General features: G+C 49.0%; 1 protein-coding gene across 5 annotated transcripts in view; it reads right to left on the reverse strand.

The window, feature by feature from the left end:
- Positions 1 to 6,333: 6,333 nt before the first annotated feature.
- Positions 6,334 to 23,020, reverse strand: part of UBE2V1 (ubiquitin conjugating enzyme E2 V1) — a 28,008-nt gene continuing 11,321 nt past the window's right edge. For 2 of the 5 annotated variants that reach the window (XM_019972571.2, XM_070801872.1), the window contains exons 2-4: positions 16,535 to 16,683; positions 9,211 to 9,336; positions 6,334 to 7,857 (exon numbers count right to left, since the gene is read on the reverse strand). In XM_019972571.2, the coding sequence (XP_019828130.2) occupies positions 7,711 to 7,857; positions 9,211 to 9,336; positions 16,535 to 16,683 (422 nt within the window). In that variant the 3' untranslated portion in view covers positions 6,334 to 7,710. Of the gene's footprint in view, positions 7,858 to 9,210; positions 9,337 to 16,350; positions 16,501 to 16,534; positions 16,684 to 23,020 lie in introns of those variants that run through there. The other 3 variants (XM_070801873.1, XM_070801871.1, XM_019972572.2) reach the window with 2 other exon arrangements.

Raw genomic sequence — 23,020 nt, forward strand, 5'->3', positions numbered from 1 at the left:
TTGACACCATGAAAGTTGAGATATTTTACTAAATCTTGAAGTCTGGCTTCTGTCTCAAAAAACGTAAAGATATGGCTAACCTGAGCTCTCATTCCAGAGGCAAGAAGGTCAGTTTCCCAGCTTGTAACATCAGCCCCTTGAAGCCTTTGAGTTTGTGACCCCTGAAGCCAGAGGCCGCCTTGGCTTCGCTGCAGGACCCCACCGCGAACACCCGGGCTGGGCGACCTTGGGGACGCCTTCTGAGTCCTAGGTTCGTCCTCAGTAAAAGTGGGCTGGTAGCGCAGGTGCGCTGGTCCTCCAGGTGTGGGGTTGAGGGTGGATGCGCGCCAAACGCGCACGCCCAGATGCCTGCGAGGCTGCTGAGAAGTGGTCCTTCCTGCCCCGCCCTCCGGGCGTCCGTCTGCAGCGCGTGAGCGCCCTCTGCTGGCCCGAGCCGGGGGCGCAGCCCGGGGAGCCCTGGGGCCTGCAGACCTGGAGAGTTGTCTCTGGTGCAACTGGGTGATTTCACAGTGGCTTGAAGGGTTTGCCCTGTGCTGAGGACCGTGAAAATCTCACGGGCACTTAAAACGTTACGTAATGCTTAGCACAGTCCTGTGAAGAGGATATGGAGAGGCCAAGGGCTCTGCCCAGAGCCACACAGCCATAGGTGGACTGGGGTTGGCGCACACGACTCCAGGTCATGTGCTGAGATCCGGGGAGAGAGAGGACGTGCGAGCCTCTCCTCCGCCCACCCACCCGTGTCTTCACCAGCTTCACCTGGAGCCGCCAAACTCCTTACTGGGCTGGTCCCTCTGTTCGCCCTCCCAGTTAGCCCACAGTCCCTCCGTCACTCTGCGAGTTCTCGGCAGAGCCGCCGGGACCCTGCCCTCGTCACTGCCCTGGGCCTGGAGAGGAAGGCTCCGCTCCACTCTGGAGAAGGATTCCTGAGCTCATGGAAACCTTCTCAGTGTGTTCCAGGGACAGCTTCCGGCGCTGGAGGCAGAGATGTGGATGAGCCAGCTGAGCACCGACCTGCATGGTGCCCGTTCCAGAGAGGGAAGGAGGAATCAGTAACCGAATAAATCAGTTCGTTAGGTATGAATACTTGCCAGGAACAAAACAGCATCGGCTAATGAGGACAGCCAGCCCGCAGTGGCTGCTCCAGAGGGGCTGGGGCTCTCTCGGGGTGGAGGGGCATACCTGTGCTGCTTGTGGTGGGAGCCCACCGCATGAACACGAGGAAGCAAGTCCTAGGCCCGCGCACCAGACGGGCGTGACGTGGCCACGTTTCGCTTGGGGGTGATGGGCGGAGAGCCCAGGGAGGTGGCACTTGGGATAGGAGGGGGAGGGCGTGAGAACTGGCTTGGGGAAGTTTCCAGTGGTCATGTATGGATGTGAGAGTTGGACTGTGAAGAAAGCTGAGCGCCGAAGAATTGATGCTTTTGAACTGTGGTGTTGGAGAAGACTCTTGAGAGTCCCTTGGACTGCAAGGAGATCCAACCAGTCCATTCTGAAGGAGATCAGCCCTGGGATTTCTTTGGAAGGAATGATGCTGAAGCTGAAATTCCAGTACTTTGGCCACCTCATGCGAAGAGCTGACTCATTGGAAAAGACTGATGCTGGGAGGGATTGGGGGCAGGAGGAGAAGGGGACGACAGAGGATGAGATGGCTGGATGGCATCACTGACTCGATGGACGTGAGTCTGAGTGAACTCCGGAGGCCTGGTGTGCTGCGATTCCTGGGGTCGCAAAGAGTCGGACACGACTGAGCGACTGAACTGAACTGAACTGAACCTAGTGCGCTGGCGGGCTGGCACACGGTCTGGGCTTCTCGAAGCCCCCGGGGCGCAGTGGGTCAGAGCACAGAACGCAGGCCAGCGTCACCCAGCCCCGCTCCGCGTGGTGTCAGGAGGCCACTGGGCCGGCCACCTACCTGTCTTCCACCCTACTCGCCCACCGGACCCTGAAGTGGACAGGCCTCAAGGAGGGACTGAAAACGTGTCCCGCCGACCACCCGGAAGGGCTTCTGATCTGAGCTCTTTGCATCCCAAGGGCCCGCGGTGGCTGGTGAGGGCAGCCACCCATCGCTGCCCCCACCGAGCCACACAAGAGCCATCTGTTTATGCTTCAGATGACCGTCTCAGACGGCGAGGATGCCTGTGTGTGAGGCACTCCTACAAACCAGGAGGGAAAAGGAACAAAGATGACGTAATGAGAGGGATAAAGGGCTTCTCATCTCGAGAAAAGATACTCAGCATATCACATGAGAAAGTGCACAGGAAGCCGTGAAATAGCACGATTCAGCTCAAAGATGGGCGGGCAAGACGTATGAGCGCAGATAAAGGGAAGGGAACAGAAGGAACCATCTTGTGCTGTTGGCGGGAGGGCGAGTTTGGTACTTCTTCGTTTGGAGGCAGTTTGAAAATGACAAGATTAAAACTGCCCATGTCCTTGGCGGGAGAAGTCTGCTTTTAGGCATTCCCTTGGCGCAGCTGCGCCCGGGTGCGCTGAGGCTGCGGGGCCGGGGTGGAACGTCAGGGATGACCTCAGGGTCTCCCGTGAGGCCCTGGTCCCTGGGGGTGGCACATGGTGTCCTGGGCGCTCAGCAGCTGTCCAGGGGCCTTGAAAGGTCCTGTTGGTGAAAGACGTGTCTGGGGGAAGAGCGGAGTGGAGGCCACACGCCCAGTTATGCTAACTGGAAAAAAAATAGAGAGAGAGAGGGAGATGGGGAGCCACTCGCCCTCGGGGGCGGGGTCAGGAGAGGGAGGGAACCTCACCTTCTGTTCTGTCCCCTGCTACTGTTTGAAGCACTGTCTAGGTTCCTGTAGTCTCTCTTTGGTGAAAACAAAGTGGGGTCTCCAGCTCAGATTTCTCATCACTAGTGTATGGGCAGGTTACTTTTTTTTTAGCAAGAGAGCTGATGTGGTCTCTGCCCTTCACTGCTGGGGTGGCTGCCGCCTCTGTGCTTATCACAGCTGATCACAACTGTGCGTGTTGTGCCAAGTCGCTTCAGTCGTGTCCGACTCTGCGACCCCGTGGACTGTAGCCTGCCGGGCTCCTCTGGCCATGGGATTCTCCGGGCAAGAATACTGGTGTGGGTTGCATGCTCTCCTCCAGGGCATCTTCCCTGACCCTGGAGGAGATTCCCAGGGGATCTGACCCAGGGATCAGACCCAAGTCTCTAACATCTCCTGCATTGGCAGGCAGGTTCTTTACCACTAGCGCCACCTGGCAAGTTCAAAGTACATACACTGGCCGGGCATCGAACCTGCGGCTCCCTCGTGGGAGGCAAGAATTCTACCACTGAGCCACCAATGCCTTGTAGACAAGACTCTACTTCTCGTCAAACCTAAAATGTTCACTTTTTAACATCTTAACATTTCTGGAACTGGGACATTCCTTACAATCAGTGGCATCTTTATAATTGGCAGCATTTTTTTCTTGGTGGTGCATAAAATAATGGTGCATCTCATAGAGGACAGGATCTCAGACTCAGTGAAATGTGGGGCTGTTTCTTGGGGACCCTGCGGCCACCCTGTTACTCGGCACCTTCCCCCTGGGCCACAGGGGTCCTGCCCACGTTCTGAGGACCCACCACATGACCCTGGGTAGGGCTTCCAGGACTGCAGGACTCCCAGGGCTCAAAGGCCACCAAGATGACAATCTGGGGAGGATAAGGGACAGCTGGTGATGGAGCTTTCCATCCTGAGGCCTCAACTATGGCCAGCGGGCTGCGAAGGTGCTCCTGTTCTATACAGGAATTAAAAAACGAGTGTGACACCCTAATGTTGGGAGATCTCACATAAAAATCTGTATCAGAAAGATTACACCTAAAATTAATATAATACTGTAAGTTAACTATACTTCAATTAAAAAACCAAAATCTGGCATTCACTGAGCCCACATTCTCAGGCCGTCAGGCACACGCCAGAACCCCAAAGACGTGGCCAGTGCCTTCCAGTGCCAGGGCCAAGAACTGCAAGGCTGGCACTGAGTGCTAAGCCCTCCCCTCTTCCAAGGCCACCTGCAGCCACGGTGCTAGCAGCAGGTAACTTCATGGAGCCCCCAGGAGGAGGCCTTTGGGGGTATGTCCAGCTGTCACGCCCATAGCCCAGAGCCACATGCGGCCCATACAGCCCACCCTGGCACCTTCCTTCTCTCAAATGGAAAGAAGAGATGCTCTCACAAGCTGCCCTTCCCTAGAACGTTCTCTGCTCGAATCCTTGACGTCAAGACCCGAGTCCTTTGCAGAGTCCTGTGGAGCAGGTGCAGGCCAGGGAAGGGAAGAGGACTGAGTGTCCACTTGCCACAGGGGTGAGGGGGTGGGAAGGGCAAGAGGCCCAGCAGGACTGGCTGGCTGCCAGCCAGAGGAGCGGGCCCTTGGCACGGCCGGGGCTGACCGGACACCACCCATGTTACTGCTTCACAGCCGGACGCAGCAGGGTGCCAGTACCCCCGCACCCACCCCCACCCAGGGCCCCAGAGCTATCTCAGCAGAGAAGCAGCTCAAGGGCACTGCCCTCCCCACAAGGTCGTGGGCAGGGGTCACGGGGCAGCGGAGACCCCTCGCTGGTTTGCTGTTGGTCAGTCGAGGGGGCTGCTTCCCTCCCCGGCACTGTCAGGGCCTGCAGCTCCACACTGTGAACAGTGACCGCGGAGGGACCTTCTCTCATGGGCAAGGACCTGGCAGGGACTGGGATCGGGGCCGCCCTGCTGAAGAAGTGCTCTCTGCACCTCGAAAGAGCGCTTCCTCTCCGCCCTCCGTGTAGGCCGTAAGCTTGAGACCACCGTGAACGCACCGGCCAAGATGAGGGGCAGATCGCACGACTGTGGGATGTAACCACAGACCAGACTGGAGGCTGTGACAGGAGGCTCCAGATGAGTCCCGAGGCTCTAGGCACAGTTCCCTGTAGCCACCAAGGAGGTACCAGGTGCGGAGCCTCCGCTTTCCTGTCTGGAGGTCCCCGCACTTGTAGACTTGGCCCTGAATCTGCTTCGGGGTGTCCCAGCAGCGTTCTGAAGTAGTTTTAGCAGCTCCCCTCCTCTTTCTCCCTTGTGAGCTGACTGAGAGTGAGGAGCCCGCAGACGTCCCTGGCCCGACCCCCTTTCAGGGGAGCTTGAGGCAGCAGCTCACTCCAGAGGACGGGCTCATGAGGACCTTTAGCAGAAAGTCTGGCAGCCCTTTCTGGAAGGTGGCCCGCTGTGAGCCACCCGATTCCCTCCAGGCAGTCACTGCGACGTCTGCTCTGGCTCCTGGCACAGACACCCGGGTGGTGCCGGCTGGTGGTTGGGACCACGGCAGGGAGCGCAATTCTGAGTCACGGACACGTCCTCACCCCTCACAGTGGCTGGCAGACACACGGTCCATCCGAGCAAAACTGTTTCAAATGCTAGAAACACAGGGGAGAGCTGTGTGTTTCTTCTCCATCCAACAGACAAGGAAACCCAGCTACATGGTACTAACAGTTGTTACCAGCAGAGACTTAATACCTCGAGCTTCACAAAGCAACATTTTAAATCTAAGGGAAAACCCTACTCCTGCTTGTTTTTTAAGACGGGTCGGCAAACTATGGTCCATGGGCCAGATCCAGTCTGCTGCCCAGTTCTGTTTGGCCCCTCAAGAGGAATGATCTATACAGAGGAACATCTGCAACTGATCTGATAACAGGGAATACTAACTTTGAATCCAAATTACATGTTATCCCCTAAAAAACAGCATTCCATTCTTCTCAGTGTACCTGTTACCATCATAAAGAACTGTACTCAATTATGTTTTGAATTTCATCCAAAAATTGTGGAAATTTTGTTTTCTCGTTAAATAAACACACACATAATTTGATTTTGCCTCTTGGCCAATAAAGCTTAGATAGTTGGGAATTCTCTGGCCGTCGAGTGGTTAGGACTCTGCCCTCACTGCTGAGGGCCTGGGTGCAACCCAAGGTCTCACAAGCCAGAAGGAAAAAAAAAAAAAAAAAAAGCCTAAATGTTTACTAACTTGGACCCACTGTAGAAAAAGTTCCCCGGCCCCTGCTTTTGGAAGTCAAGTTGAATACCAAAGCATCTAAGACATTAAATTCTAATCCTGAATAAAGTATATGCTGAGGAAGAAGAGCACAGCTTCTTAAATATTAACGCACACTTCTTTTTATTATATTAAAATCAGGCAATGGTCTGACAATAAAAAGGCTGCTTATGGAATACTGTTATGTTAAACTTTACTTACAGGATGTTAAATCCTTAGAACTAAGGTTTCCCCCAGAAAAAGATTAATGGAAACACCAATTGCTTTTCAGACTTGATAGTTGCTGCTTCAAAAGGTGATTTTACACAGACACTAACAAACAGAAAAAACCCTTGGAACACAATGAATTGATTTTATTTCGTATGCATCCACATCTCAGCATTTAGTGGTCCTGAACAGAAAAGTGGAAAAACGCAGCGATTTGCCAGGAATTTCGGGGATCTGCCGTGCACACCGAGGTCTTTCGTAATCCCTGCTGAGGACTGGGAGAAGCAGCAGCACCAAAACCAAAGTATGCACCGAATTCAAGGTTCTTTTTGTTCCAGTTGTCAGCTTCCAAACTAGACCCGAATGGACTGAAAGGATGACCCAATGAGAGCCCTGTTTAAAACTTCAATTTTAAAAAGCCAAAGCCTTTACAGGAAAAGAAAACAATTCATTCAGAGGGGTCGTGTGTGCTTACAAGTGTCTTCTGTGGCCTTTCTCCAAGTTTAACCACCAAGGAGGTCGCGAGCTGGCAGGTCTGAGTAACCCTGGTGACTGTTCTTTTCACCTTATCAAAACCTGAGCTAAAGAAACGCATCAGCTGATGATGGCAGCAGAGGGTGGCAAGGCTGAGAACCCAATATTCATTTCCCAGGCTGGTGGAGAGTAAACTGTGGTTCCAAGGCTAAATGAGGGGAGGTCAGAGACTCTTTCCAACCTTACCTGATGGCTTCTGGCCAAAGCAAGGAAGCGTCATGGAAAGTGTTGGGTGGTGGTGGTGCAAAGGGACTTGAGGAGGAGGAAGGAAAAAGCAGCACCCCTCAATTAAGGTGGGGGGAGAAGATATGGGGAAAGCCCTGAATTCCTCACCAAAGGCCAATTTCAGAGGGAAGCAGAGGGGTTACAATCTATGCCTCGGCCAAGGGCAGCAGTGGAGGGTGGGGGGAGCAGGACTGATGGCTTGGAAGGGGGGGCATCACTTAAGACTTAGAGAGAGAGACCAGGGATGCGGACAGAGCAGCCCACACGCCAGCAGTGTCCCCCAGGCTGTGACCTGAAACCTTCATGTGTCCTCTACTAAGCCACCCCGAGCTGGAGGGCTGTTGCGGGGAGGGGGAGGGGAGGGGGGAGAAGGCAGAGACCCCAGGCCATGGAATCAGCAGCAAGGTGATTGTGTGATGTGTCTTTTCACAGTTGAGTTAGATGTGCCCCACCGGTTAGGATGGGAATCAATTTAAATATAACTTTCTTGATCCCAGAAGTTCAACTATGTGGACAGTGGTTACGCTTGACAGGTGATTTGTTACAGCACAACCTGTATATTTCAAATGGACAGAAAAATTAGTATCATTTACAGCATCTTAAGATAAACTGCCTTTGAATGGGAGCTTTCTTTCCAGTACTTTGAGGTCTACAAGACGAATCTAGAAAATTTACTACTGTGGAAAATGAAGACTGTTTAAATCGAATGGGGGCAGGGGAGGGCCTGTGGTTTTTCTTTTTGATTAATTGCTGTAACACTGTCCTTCAGGCGGCTGAGGGAGTTTCATATTTTCTTTAGACATCATTAGGCGCCGAAGCTCTTGCAGGACAACTTTGATGCTATATGAATTCTGCCATTTTGCTAGCACTGATATGGCTCTTGGGTCCACCTACAGAAAGGCAAAGATAAAACAAATTACTGTCAGGCTCTCAAACAAAAGGAATGCTGTGTGCTGGAGCTAAGCTACAGCAGAAAAGTGAGTAAGAAGCATTTTTTAGGTGGAACACGCTGATCACCCAGCAGGATCTGACATGCGGAATGCCCACAGGATTCCCTCCCTCCCGTTAGTCTGCTTTTCCCTTGTTGGGTCCCAAACCCTCACGGTCTGGAAGGAGGAAATTACGGATAAGTAAAAGCCGCTCTTACAGACGAGGCACCGACACCTGGTGAGACTCAACTGGCTGTGAAACGACGGCCTCGCCTGCTGGGCCAGCCGCAGCCACTGCTCAGGGCCTGTCCTCCCCACTCTGTGCCTAGGTGGCGGCCACCACTCAGGGCCTGTCCTCCTCACTCCATGCCCAGGTGGCGGGCAATGCTCAGGGCCTGTCCTCCCTACTCTGTGCCCAAGTGGCGGGTGATGCTCAGGGCCTATCCTCCCCTACTCTGTGCCCACATGGCGGCCACAGCTCAGGGCAGTAGGGAGAGCAAGGCAAGGGCTCTGCAGACCAGGGCCTGCCCAAGCCATGCTCCCTCAAGTCAGTGCAGCGCTCCCTGGAGAAACGCCTCCAAATGGGAACTTCTCCTGGGTTCAGGACATCAGGTGGGCCTCAGAGGTAACACTGACCAGAGCAACAGGCTCAGCTCTTCTCAGCTTCCATTCCAGTCTTCTGAATACCTCAAAACAGAGGGCTTAGAAGCTCCTGTGATGCTAGCACGCAAGCACCCTCTAAGGCTCCTGCTCTCCCCTGGCCAGGACAGCGGCCTTAGAGGCTCGAGAGCCTTCAGCGCGCGGCAGGGGGCAATCTGCCGCCCCTGCTCCGCTTTTACAGCATTTACTGGTGTGTCCCCATCAGTGCCTGCTTACGGCAAACAAGACTGGTCTCCATTCATGGCAGTGAAAACAGTGGCAAAAATAAGAAAGCAAGGCCATTACCAGGAAAAAGTATTATATGCCTGTGGTGCACAATTAAGTCCCACGGAGAGAAGCATGGTGTTGGGGGCGGTCTTTCCCCTCTCCGCCTCTACCTCTTGGGGGTGTAGCAGGGAGGCTGAAGGCGCGCTCGTTTCAAAGTGACCGGCACAGGCTGAGCGGTAACAGCCCAGAGCAAACGCCGCACAAGTTGTGCTTAAACACAACTGGGAAACAGGCCCTCACTCCAAACAGCACGTGTGCGTCCTGCAGCACGTCGTCATCCAAGAATCAAGGAACAAACGGAATCAGGCCCCGAGTGCCCCTGACGTTCGAGCACAAAGAATTTTGGGGAACCCCAGGGGACAAGGAGGGGCAGCAGAAACAACTTACCACTCCATTAGAACTATTAACTCCATTCATATTAATTTTTGTTACAAATCTTACAAAGGGGGGTGCTTCTGGGTATTTAGGTCCACATTCTATTTTAAGGCTGTATATTCGGTTTTCATAAATTGTCTGGAAAAAAAAAAAAGAAGGTATAGCCATGTCAGGCAATTACAAAGAATTAAAAAAATGCACAACTTCTGAAACCCCATTTATTCCCCATTTATTCCTGCTGCAGAGCTGCTGTGTCTACTGCCACCATAGAGTCTGCTCGCGGTTTGTAAGTTAGTCGTGATCGGTCCCTGCACTAGCGCCCATGAATCTCGGCTTTGGGGGAATATAAAGAAGCCAGGAAATTTAAGCTAGGGTCACTGAAGTCTTAAGCTGGTATCATTAGGCGCAATCAGATGGACTTGCTTTTACGTTCATGTGTCTACACCCTGGGAAACGAAGTGTAAGAGGCATCCTTCATTCTGGGAAGTCACACCGATGTCTACTCACGAAGGGACCATCAGCCGAGGCACTAAACACCGCCACGTACAGAGTAAACAACAGGCAACTCTAGAGAACTTTGAACTCAGGCACAAGGTCGGGTGGGCACAGACACAAGGGTCGCCTCCCACTCCTCAGCACCGGGGTCGCGCTCTGGGAAGGGATCTCAGCCACGGGCACTCCGTCCCTGCTGCCTTTAGGACCACCCAAGATGCCCGGCATTGAGGAGGTGGCGGGGGGCCGAGGACGCCAGACCTGCCCAGGAGAAACGGTCCTTCTCCGAGCGCCAACCGAGCCTCCGCTGAGAAACACCGACGAGTCCCACCTCACGGCAGGGAACGGCTCCCTGACACTTCCGCCCGCTGAGCGGCGGAGCGCGCCCCCTTCTCCAGGCGGTTCTTTCTGCCTAGAGCGCTGACCCCCACCCGAAGCACCCCAGCCTCTGAGACCCAGTTCAAGCACCGTGTGAAACAGAAGGCTGCTCACGGTTTTCTCATGTGCAGCTGCGTCATCATCACCTGCGTGTCTGAAGACCACACCAAAGCGTGGCTGACACCTCCCGGTCGGACCGGCCCCCGTGGGGGAGACCGGCCTCCTCCGGGGCCCTCACCCGCGCCCCGTGCCCACTGCACCCCGTGCTGCACAAGAAACGGCTCCTGTGTGAACAGTGACATCTAGCGGCCTTTGCGGGGAGCACAGTAAGAAAGGTGATTTAAAGGCTTGAAAACATTCCGTCTAAAATAGTGGCCCGTCCCTAGCTTAAAAACTGGAACATATATTTTAAGATTCAGAAGGCATAATATTCCCATATAAGATTTTCACATCCACTTCACAGCGACCCCAACCTGTAACAAAAGCTCAACTCAGGATTTCCCCCTACCTGCCTTCTTCCCTGGTAAGCAGGAGCACCATCCTGCAGTTACAGCAAGAGGGCAGCCAGCCGTTGACTCCCTTTCCCTCACTTCTTATCCCCAGCATCAGGCATCTGTAACTGTTCAAATGCTGCAGTTACATGACAGGTGCGCTCAGCGTACAAGATGGGCATACGCTGTCAGAATAAAGGCTGGGGCCTCTAAACGGGAGGCAGGGTACAGCCTGAGAGGATCTCCATGACGGAGGCCACCAACAGGCAGTAATGTACAGGAGGAGGAGTGGGAGGAGACATGTCAAACTATTGCTCACAGTGAATCTGGGCATGAAGGTGGGGATTTGAAAATTAGGGAAAAGCTTGGGAAAAAAGACACCACACTAGGTATTTTAACAAAGAATTTAATACAGGAAATCGGTTAAACAGGTACCACTGGACTGAAAAGTTTTAAAAGAGGAACCTGAACACACACAGAGGTGAGGACTGCAGGGAGCAGATACTACCTTTGTGTTAGTTCAGGGTTATTGCCTTTTTTACCCCTGAAGGCTGGGGGACAAGGGAAGAAAGCTGTAGCTGATCCGATCTAGAGGCTCGGAGGAAGAGGGCTCCAGAGTTGAACCCAGGTCTCTGAGGAGGGGCTGCTGTGAGGCTGATGCTGGGGGTGCCCCCAAAGGCTGGAGGAACCCCCAAAACCTGGAGGCCGGGACCCACGGCTGATGCCAGGATGAAGGGCAATCACCAGAGTGGCACAGACAGAGCAGAGGCAAGCAGGAAGGAACAAGGCTTCCTCCCTGCCCTTCAGGCTCTCCGCTGTGCCCTCCCCTGGCGCCTGACAGGAAGCCAGCTGACAGAGGAAGCATGGAGTTCACAGATGCCAGTGCCAGGATCCAGAGCAGAGCAGGGAAGGTGGGTTTATCGCTCACTACCCAGCACCTGCCCAGCCCACTCCGGACCAGGCAAGACAGACTTCCTCTGCACAAGAACTCTGTTCCCGTCAGTCAGGGAACAGATCCTCTGACGGCAGCATTAATTATTCATTTCTTGAATTCAATCACAGTACTACCTGAATATTGTACAGCTGAAGACTTAACTTGCTGTGTTGACTGCACAATTGCAATAAAAAATAAAAAGGCAAAAGGAGGCCCTCTTTCCTTCCCCTTTGCTTTCTGTTCCCATCAGGGTCACTCTGGCCCAAGGCCCCCGTCTTGGCAGTGAGAGCTGTCTCTGGGCTAAGCCTCTGGCCTTTCGGGGCTCGTCCAACCGGCTCTGTGGGCCCCACAGGGACCAACAGAGGGTGCCTGTCCTCCAAGTGATAGGTTTCAGTGGTCCTAGCGTCCCCTGACTCAGCCTTCCAGACCCAGGCCGTGGTTATTTTTTAGTGTTATCTGTGTTCCCCTGCTGCTGCTGCTAAGTTACTTCAGTCGTGTCTGACTCTGTGCGACCCCAGAGACAGCAGCCCACCAGGCTCCCCTGTCCCCAGGATTCTCCAGGCAAGAACACTGGAGTGGGTTGCCATTTCCTTCTCCAATGCATGAAAGTGAAAAGTGAAAGTGAAGTCGCTCAGTTGTGTCTGACCCCTAGCAACCCCATGGACTGCAGCCCACCAGGCCCCTCCGTCCATGGGACTTTCCAGGCTAGAGCACTGGAGTGGGGTGCCACTGTCTTCTCTGTGTGTTCCCCTAGTAGGCTTTGTTTCAGCCCAACACCTATTTGATCAATTTCTATATTAAATTATCTCTGTTGAAATATTTAGTATGGTTTCTCTTTTCCTGACACAAAGAATTAAATGGTACAAAGTGAACTGCTTAATCTGTATTGTTTGAAAAACTCTATGAGAATATATTCACGTATCAGACAGGTAGCTGAAAGCTTTTCAGGAGGAGACAGGTCAATATATACTGATATGGAAAGATGTCCACAGTCTGTTAAGGTAAAAAAAAAAAAAAAAAGCTGCAAAACATTAAGCACAGCAAGGTCTCATTTTTATTAAAATGGTTATGTATTTAGGTTTGTGTACCCACAGTAAATGCCAGTAGAAACACACCACACACCACATGATCAGTTTTTATTCTGTGGAGAGTATAATGAAACGGGGAATGGATCACTGCCCTTTTACTTCACACACTCCTGTAATTCTGTTTGTTCCTAATTATGCGCAGTCTACTTTTAGATAAGTATGTGAGTGAACACACAGCTAGGCTCTAACCCACCCATAAAAACACCATCACGGAGAACTCCAGAGGTGTAACGGTGCTGCTCAACCAGGGCGACCCCCGTCCCTGTCCCACTCCCGAAGTGGCGGGAAGCAGGCTGCCCCTGAGGATGTTTATGGCTGTCCCAACCCCGGGGACGCTGCTAACACCCGCTAGTGGCAGGACAGCTCCAAAACGAAGAACCACCCGCCCAACGCGTCAGCAGTGCCAAGGCCGAGAGACTCCGCTCTGTAACCCGGCTACCATTACACCCCACGGGCAGAGCAGAAATCCTCTACATGCAATGCCGTGGACAGATACGTTTGCCGAATTTTTCAAGGGGCACTTGGACAGGAAGCTTTGCTTTTAGGTTTGGAAGATTTGCTTTACAAAAAGAAAAAATATATATACATATCTATTTTCAAATAGCTAACACACTCACATGATTAAAGCTCACTCAAAGAGTACAAAAAGGTATTGGGAATAAGTCTCCCTTCCCGCCCCGGCCCTAGCGAGTGATTCCTTTTGAAGAACACAACCACCGACATGGGCTTCTTCTCTGTTTTCCAAAGTATTCTCAGCACACGGAAGCACAAGCGTGTCCACCTCCTCCGCCTCCCTCTCCCAGCCCGACCCCAAGTGACAGCACGTTCTGTGTGCTTTGTACCTTTTTCCCACTTAAGTATCATGGAGATCACTCCATTTCAGCACACACAAATCTGTCTCATTCCTTTGAAAAGCTACACAGTACATACTACGGTCTACTGAGAGACACTCAGGCGGTTTCCAGTATTTTGCCAGTACTGAAAATAAGGCATGAGATAATTTTGTACATACAGGATTTGGGGCAATACATTCAAGAAAAGAGGAGTAAATCCCCAGTAGGACTGCTGCATCATTCGGTACATGCTTTCTAAATACTGGTGGAGGATTCTGTTGAGTAACACAACAAAAATGTAACAGGGAGAGGAGTTCCTCAGTGTTCTATTCAGACGCTTTAATCATGAGGCTGACACTCCAGTTGCACAGCATACACCTTGTACATTAACCACAAAATAGATTGGTCACAGGAAGCGCCTAGAAGCAGGTAGTTCCTTTATGTCTTTGTTTTTAACCTTAAGGAACAGAAAGTGTATGAGTAAAAAGACACGATAATAAGAATTGGTAAAGATGCAGAGAAACGCACCCCGCATGCGCTGCTGGCAGGATGTGAGACGTGCAGCTGCTTTGGAAAACAGTTTGGCAGTTGCTTAAAATGTAAACAAAGTTATCATGTGATCTAACAATCCCACTCCTACGTATATACGTAAGAGAAGTGAAAACATCTGTCCCCATAAGAGCCTATACACAAATATTCATAGCAGTATTATTCGTAATAGGAAAAGGTGAAAAAAATTCAAATGTCCATCAATTAATGGATAAACAAAACATGGTATATCCATTAAAAAAGAATATTATTCAGCCATAAAAAGGAAAAAGCTACTGGTAAGTGCTATAACATGGATGAACCTTGAGAACACCATGATAAGTAAAAGCCAGTCACAAAAGGCCACATATTGATCCCAATTACATGAAATGTCAGAATTGGCAAACTCAGAGAGACAGAAAATTAGTGACTGTCAAGGGCGAGGAACGCGAGGGCAGAGGGCAGAATGGGAGCGCCTGCCGAAGGGCATGGAGTTTCTCTCTTGGGTAATGAACATGCCCTCAAGTTAATGACAGTTGCACAGTGCTGAATATATGATTAAAAAAACCCACTGAACTGAACACTTTAAAAGTAATTCTACGGTAAGTGAGTTCTCCATTGTGAATTATGTCTCAATTAAAAACAAAGAAACGATGGAGAGGATATATGGGAAGTACCTTGCATACTGCAGCTACTCACTAACAGCTTCCTCTGCAAAGAGGCCAGTTGAAATTCAGGGTACTCTAAAGTGTCTTAGGTGGAATAGGCTATTTTTACAGAACTGAGCGTTCATTTGTTCATGTGTTTGAGTGGCTCCGCGGCACCGCTGAGTGTGCTCACTCACCACACCCAGTCGTGGTGTAATTTAGGGTAGTCACTGTTGTACGCTGGTTCATCCTCACTACTCTCAAGTCTGAAAATCGGTCTGTTGATTAACAAATCTATTGAACTACCACCTCATTCTGAGTCATTTCCAGGTGTTCTGGAGAGTAAAGAGGAGGGAAGAATAGTTTTCATCTTCAAAAAACCTAAAGCATTCTTAAGAAGAGATGAAACGCAGTGAAGGAAACCATCACTATACTAAGGGCTTTCAGAGACAGCAAGAAATGATCTGTGTGAAGACAAAAGCCTTCTGCATCAGGTTTTCCCTAGTACTTAATGAGATTCAGAAAATCCTGATTTTCACAGATTTAAAAAAAAAAGATCAAGAAATGAGTAAATACAGATTGCACATTTTTTAACCACCCCCACCCCCCCACAAACAAAGCTACAGGGTCACAAAAATGACTCAGAAAAGTACATGGCAAAGCCAGTCATTTGCCCTGAGCACCTATGACGATCCAAGATGAACAACAGCTGGTCCTGACACTGAGCGAGCCCCACACGCTTCCTTTCTCAGCCAGGGCCAGAGCCCCCGTGTCTTTCTACCTCCCAGAACTAGTGCAGAGCCTTGCACAAGGTGAGCAGAACGACTGACCACCCTCAAGCACAAGCAGACACAGGAGAGGGCTGCTGCTGCTGCTAAGTCGCTCAGTCATGTCCGACTCTGTGCGACCCCGTAGACAGCAGCCCACCAGGCTCCTGCATCCATGGGATTCTCCAGGCAAGAGTACTGGAGTGGGCTGCCATTGCCTTCTCCAGGAAAGGGCCTGCTATGCTCAAAATCTCCTACAGCTTGTCTGAAACGAGTGTCACATTACTGGAGTCTATCTCTTCACTTCCACATCAAATTATTACTTAACACTAGATAATTTTATAATGGGAACAGCTGAAAACTCAAAACATAAATAGGAAGGAGACAATATAGGCTAGTAGTTAGGAATACAAGCTCTGGAGTGAGACCTGGTTTGGGAATTCTCAGCTAAGTGACTCTGTGCAGACTTCTCCAAGTTGGCTTCTGTAAAATGGAACGCAACTACACAACAAGAGCATCCTAACAACGGGCTCTTGTGAGAATTAAATGATGTTTCTGGGGAGTTGACTTCATGCCATAAAAAAAGGTTAGCTGGCATTACGAAGACTGGGAACTCGTGCTAATTACACAGCTTAAGAGAGGTCACATTCCTCATCCCCATTGTCTCTGTCTTCTTTGCAAAGGTCTCTGGGCTCAACAGTGCCTGAACAGACCAGAGCAGACCACGCAGGCAATGACCCTTTGCTGAGTGGCCCAACGAACCAGGACACAGATACGTGACAGGACTGGGAAACGATGAATAAAAACCACAACCCAGGAGGCTCTCCACAGTCTAGACCCTGCCTTCAGGAATGCCGGCTGTATCTGGAGCCTTGTTATCTGATAAGCCCAAGAGTTTGTTCTAAACTACATCTAACAGTACAATTACCTCAAGCCTCACTGCCTACATCGTCACGTAAATTCACACTAAGAGTCTGAACAGATTTTTGCTTACCATTTAGAGGGATTAAACAGCATCAGAGGAGGTTCAAATATATAAACTGAAACTGGTCAAAAAAGAATAGCCACATTTCAGAAACTACACCATTGGTGAGCTTTTCCCGTGATAAGGTAACAGTTTTAAAGGAGGCACAGTGAATGTAAGACATTGACATTTATAGCCGTAGCTCGACGCTTACTCTTGGAGGCCCAATTATCATCCCTGTCCATCTTGTAAGTGTCATGTCTTCGTCATCTTCTAGACCCCAGCTAACTGTGCCATCTCCTACTCCTTTCTGGCCTTCTTCGAGTTCTTCCAACAGTCGGAAATTGCGAGGGACTTTTACTCCTAAAATAAATGGAAAGAGATTCAAGATACTAGCAACTCCAGGGGAACTTGTAAGCCTAGAGCTAGTCGCTCATTACCTCTACCTGACAATAAAGATGCTTACATGCAAAACACTGCTGTAAGTTGCCGCGCCTCAAGCTTGCTGCTCGCGAAGCTACCTGTATCGACGAGCACACCAGAAGGAGGGGCGCTGGCGACTAAACCACGGCTGGGTGACAGAACCTAGAGTACCCCGCCCCCGTCCCTGGAGCGCTGACAGATGTCACAAAGGCTTTACAAGTAGAAATGCTAATTTGCCCCCCTGAGTTTGACATGAAAACCATAAATAAAGTGTTGATAAAAGTGCCTTGGAAGAACAGAGGGTATTTCTTTTGTTTTATTCTTGTTCTACATCTCTGAGTCTAAGGGTGTGCTCCTTTGCTGGAATGACTCTTAAAACTACCTTAGAAGGAACAGCTGCCCTACTCCGAGCATGTAACAAGTGTCCCCTTCATCAACTCAAGAGTCAAGTGAAGGCAGCACGGATGAAAGTTTTCAAATATTTAAGTCACAGTTTCTCGTGAAAAAGCTAAAGGAGGGTAGCCGGTTCTCTGCTTTACCTGTTTCTAAAATTCCCCAAGCCTGGCAAGCAGCTCAGGGAAGCAGGCACACAAACACCTCTCCAGGTTCATGCCGCTGTGCCCGAGTTCAGGCTGAGGCGCGCACTGCTTCTGGGTGTCTTCCAGAACAGAGTCCAGGTACCAGGGCCAGCTGGGGATGCTGCTCTCCCAACCAGGCCTGTCCACCTGTCCCCCACCTCCCCTGGCACTCAGACTATTTCCTCCAGGAAAAACTCGGGATCCAGGCAAGTTACCAGCTTTCTTTACTGAGCCCCCAAGGCCAGACTCTTCAGAGCCAAGCAGCACTTCGCAGATGACTGTGAAGAAAGACCCACTTGGAGGGACTCAAAGCTGTGGGAGGTGTTTCCATTATATTTTAGTATTTTCCAAAGTGCAGAACCCGCTACTATTAATTTGACTGGAATAAATATCTGAGGACATCAGATACTTTTCCAGGCACCAGGCAATAAGCTGTGAACAACACAAAAATGCCTGCCCTCATGGAGCTTACATCCTAGATGGAAATACATGTAAATTATTAATATGACAGATGGCGGTGCTCTGGAGCAGAGAGTACTGATGGGGGAAGTTACAATTTTAAATAGGGAGCATGATTTATTGGTGGCTGAAGGGAGAGTCTTCCAGGCAGGGGCAAAGGTCCTGAAGCACAACCTTGCCCAGAGTGCCAAAGAACAGCAAAGATACCAATTTAGCTGAAACCAAGTCAGTGAGATGGAAGATTAGTAGGAAATCAGGGGCTCCAACTGTGAAAGAAAACACTGGAGTTGTGAGCAGGAGTGATGCGGTCCCTCTGGCTGCTGTATGAAGAGCGCAGTGAGGGGAGCCAGGGCAGAGACAGGAGGCTGTGGCAGTGATTCGCAGGTGACAGCTGCGACGGTGGTGAGAAGTCTCGCTATTTCAGAGGTCTGAGTGGTGAGACGTGCTGGCAGGCTGCCTACGAAGTGTGACAAAGAAGCGTCTATGGCCCCCAAGCTTTTTGAAGATGGTACATGAATGGATAGTTCACTCTCTAGTCATGTATTTATTTTTGAGAATAACCTATTTAGGGCAGGTAATATTATACTAATTTTTCATTTATGACAATGATAAAATGTTCCTTTTAAAAATAAATATAAGCTAGAGAGTCATCTGACTGAAGAAAAATATTAAACAGCACAGATGGTACTTGAAACTTAACAGAAAAATCCTGAAAGCATTCCTGAATGGTCCATTTGGAAAACACTAGCATTTTTCACCCAAAGACTAGCCAACTGGATTATTCAGCTACACTGAATAATTAAGTCTCCTCCAGCAAACACAAAACTGAAGGAGGTTTTTGATATTATAAGCAAGAAGGCAGACAATACAATGCCTTTTGTTTAGAAAGAGTTAAATCATTAACAATCCTAACTACTTCGGCTCAGGGAGAAAAATCACTGTGCCTCACCACTGCTATTGCTCCTGGTTAATTTATAACCCCGCACTAATACAAATGAATATCCCTACAGCACAGAGTTGTACTGATAGGAAGACTGGTAAATATCTGAGGTACCTGTTCCCAGACGGGGTGACGGGCTGAATTGTGTCCCTTCAAATTCATACACAGAGCCCTAACTCCTGGCATCTCAGAATGTGCCCATGTCTGCAAACAGCCTTCAAGAAGGTGATTAAGCTGAAATGAGGCCACGAGGGTGGGCCCTAGTTCAGTCTGCCTGGTGTCCTTATTAGAAGAGGAAACCCAGGTGCCCAACAGGCATGCACACCTGTACAGAGTAAAGACCACACGAGGACCCAGTGAGAAAGCAACCACCTGCAAGTCAAAGAAATCAAACCCGCTGACACCTTGATCCTGGACTTCCAGCCTCCAGAATTTTGAATTTCCATTGTTTTAGCAACCCAGTCTATGGCACTCTGTTCTGGCAGCCCTCGCAAACTAATATAGACGCTAAGTGACGTCTTAAGAAATTTGGAAAGGAGACCAGGTGGTGACAGTGATTATCTCTCGGTGCAAGAATTATGGGTGACTCCAACCCCCTTTCTATATTCTATGATTTAAAAAAAAAAAACCAAAACCACGATTGTGGTATTTGATCAAGAAAACACTTAGGAACCATGTCAACCAAAGCACACTTGCGATCCACTTTGCCTCGCACGCCTCCCCCAGGTGAGTCACACGGGTCATGCTCCCTCACGTTCTCCAAGCCTTTCGTTACCTGGCACCTGGTTGAAGTAAGGACTGAGGATTTCCTGAGAGGGGGAATCTCACCTAATGGTATTCCCTAAGAGACTAACTCTCTAAGTGGTCTGTGTTTTTTAGTGTTACCAAACCCTGTTCAAATGATCAACAGCAAAGTCCAGTAGCTGCCATGGCTAAGACCTTCATCACTGAATGAAGTTATACATGTGACCTCTATTTCAACTTACTCTCTTTGGCAAGATAAAAAAAAATGGGCTTTTTTTTGGGGGGTGGGGGGGGTGGGGGGAGCTGCGCCAGTTTGCAGGACCTTAGAGACTGAAGCCAAGGAAGGTCCCAGAAAGCACTAAGTCTTAACCCCTGGAGCGCGAGGAAATTCCAAAAAAATTGTGCTATTTTTTTGGTGTCAGATCTTTAAAGTCAGGTTGGATTAATTACTTCAGGTGTAACTGTTCCGCCTGTAAACTTTAGCAAAGAATATCCTTATGGCTGTAAATGTTCCCTCTTCATCTAACAACCAGGTCTAATTAGGAAATCCTTTTTGTAAAAAAACTTTTTTGGCTACACCTCTTTGCATGTGGGATCCTAGCTCCCAACCAGGGACTGAACCCGAGCCCCCTGTGGGGGAAGCAGAGTCTCAACTGCTGGACCGCCAGGGAGGTCCCCCGATTAGGAAATCTTCATCCAAATATCACAAGCTCGTTGCTATTAGTTTCAAAGCAGGTAGTGAATTTGACATTCAATTACTTAAAGCACGCAAAGCCCACATACACAACTGAACAACAACAAAAAAACGAGGAAGTTAAATTTGTTTTAGGTTAGCATTTGGAACAGTAACTGAGCACCACAGAGGACAGTCAGCTTTTGTTACTTCCATACTGACTTTATAGGGTGATTCAGTTTGAGTCAATTATGAAACAGGCATTAAAACAGCTTAATAAATGACAAACTTTGGATTGGCCAGTATCTACTAGGCAGTCTAGAAATAGTCCAAGCAGGAGCTGGAATATACATATAAATATCAGAATAACTGTAATATATACTGATTAATTACAGTAAGCATTTAGTCTATCTGAATAGCAGTTCTCAGCTTTTTTGGTCTCAAGACCCTTTTATACTCTTAGAAATTACTGAAGATTTCAAAGAGTCTTTGTTTATGTGGGTTATAGCTATTGTTATTTATCAAATTAGACAATTAAAGCTGAGAAACTGTAAAAATATTTAACTGACTTAATAACTAACCACAACAAACCACTGTGAGTTTAGATAAATAACAGACACCTATATTTTCCAAAGAGCGAAAATAAATTGCTCAGAAGAGTGGCATGGCTTTGCAAATTTCTTTAAAATGTCTGGCTCAAAACAACAGGAAGTGTTAAGAACTGACGTGAACTGGAGAATACATGTCCTGTCTAAAGGGGACAGTCACTCCTTTGCTCTGGCCAAGTGTCTGTGGTTCAGATTCTGCTTATGTGCCACCATTCTGCAACATCTGAGGTCACCTAATTGTTCTCAAAAACCCCTTTGAACCTTAACACCCGAGGTTTAGCTCAGAGGGTATTTTAAACCCTCTAAGGGTAAGAGTAAGTAAAGACTGATAAAGGCTGCAATCTGGCATCAGGCAGTTATGCACTCAGTTAACCTTTATTTAGCTAAATCTTGAAGAATTTAAGTCCACAAAGTGGACAGCTTTTTAAGAGGGCTGTTACTTTTTATTTTTTAGTTAATTTTCCCTAAGCCATAAACTTATTTTCACTCAAAAACTGATTAAAAGCCTGGGGAAGAACAGCCAGCAGAAATCAGGAACTGAAAAAACATACAAGTATGCAGCGATTCATTTAGCTTTTTCTGATATTTAAAGAGAAGTGGCTGATGAGTACCTGGTTAGCTGATACACTGAACTCTAAGAGGCAGGAGGAAAAGGGGATGACAGAAGATGAGGTGGTTGGATGGCATCACTGACTCAATGGACATGAGTCTGAGTAAACTCTGGGAGTTGGTGATCGACAGGGAGGCCTGGCATGCTGCAGTCCATGGGGTCGCAAAGAGTTGGACACGACTGCGCGACTAAACTGAACTGATCTAGTAAAGAACCGTCTAGGGTTCCATGTTCCATGTGTCTAAAACTGAGCTCACTCCACGTTCACAAGCAAAATCCACACATTTTAGGACCGCAATTTTGAAAGTTGGTGAGGCTTTTTAACTGTTTCTCAACATTCCCCTACCCATAAACTTGTCAGTAATATATATGTACACACACTTTTCAGTACAATAATTACCACTCATTCTACACTATGATAGACCTTACAAGGGCTATGAAAGAAATAAAAAACAGGAGCCTCCCAATCAGAGTACGAAGTCTCACTATGGAAACAAGACACACACACGAAGTCCAATAAAACAAAACTATTAAAACATATAAGAGAAATAGAATCATAAGACAATGTTTTTTTAACCTTTGAGAAGGTCATAGACCCCTCGGAATATGATGAACCCTAAAGAGGTGGGGCTGCGTTTCTAAGAGGGACTGGACTTTATCCTGAAGGTAATTAGTGGGGAGCTGCAAAAGGCTCTGAGCAGGGCAAGAGATAAGGCCAATCTCCCAGGTAATGTTCAGGATGTGCTGAAGGATTAGAGGCCAGGTTAGGGACGTGTTACTCTGAACATCTCAGGATATAAAGGCAGAAGCATCTGCTTGGAGCAAATACCCTGGCAACAGAACAGGCTATTGAGCAACTTACAGGCTGAGGCGGGTGGGACGTTAAAAGATTTAAGGTAGCACAGATTAATCTGTATGACTGTGGTGGTGGTTCTCATTTTTATAAGGAGATATTAAAACAATTGGCCTTTACATGGTAGCCTTTAGATGAATATTTGTTGACAATTAAAAAAAAATGAGCAAAGAATAAAAAGGTATGTACAGTCTATTTTGTAAAAGATAAACACAAAGTCAACCCATGCTTCCCTACATGTCTCCCCGACCCAGGGATCGAGCCCGTGTCTCCTGCATCTCCTGCAATGAAGGCAGGTTCTTTTCCTCTGAGCCATTGGGGAAGCCCCTTATATGTGTGTACTCACATAAATTATCTTTCGATGCCATGGAAAGTGAAAAAAATGAAAGTGTTAGTCACTCAGTCTTGTCCAACTCTATGCGAATCCATGGACTGTGGCCTGCCAAGCTCCTCTGTCCGTGGAATTCTCCAGGCAAGCATACTGGAGTAGGTTGCCATTTCCTACTCCAGGGGATGTTCCCGACCCAGGGATCGAACCTGGGTCTCCTGCAATGGGGGCAGATTCTTTACCATCTGAGCCATCATGGAAGCCATGGAAGTAGAATCACAAATGTAAGGATATCTGGTTGACCACTCTATTTTGAAAAGGCTGGTCAGAGTAATGGCGAAGTTACCTCCCACAAGCAAGAATCAGAACGTAACTTTAGAGAAAACTCTACAATCTCTCAGCAGAGAGCATGGCCCTAGGCTCCAGTCTACACTCGGCCACTTTCTAGCAATCTAGCTGAGGGACCGTGCAAGTTACCTTGAGC

This window comes from Bos indicus, chromosome 13, assembly GCF_029378745.1.
Source record: "Bos indicus isolate NIAB-ARS_2022 breed Sahiwal x Tharparkar chromosome 13, NIAB-ARS_B.indTharparkar_mat_pri_1.0, whole genome shotgun sequence".
Classification (NCBI taxonomy): domain Eukaryota; kingdom Metazoa; phylum Chordata; class Mammalia; order Artiodactyla; family Bovidae; genus Bos; species Bos indicus.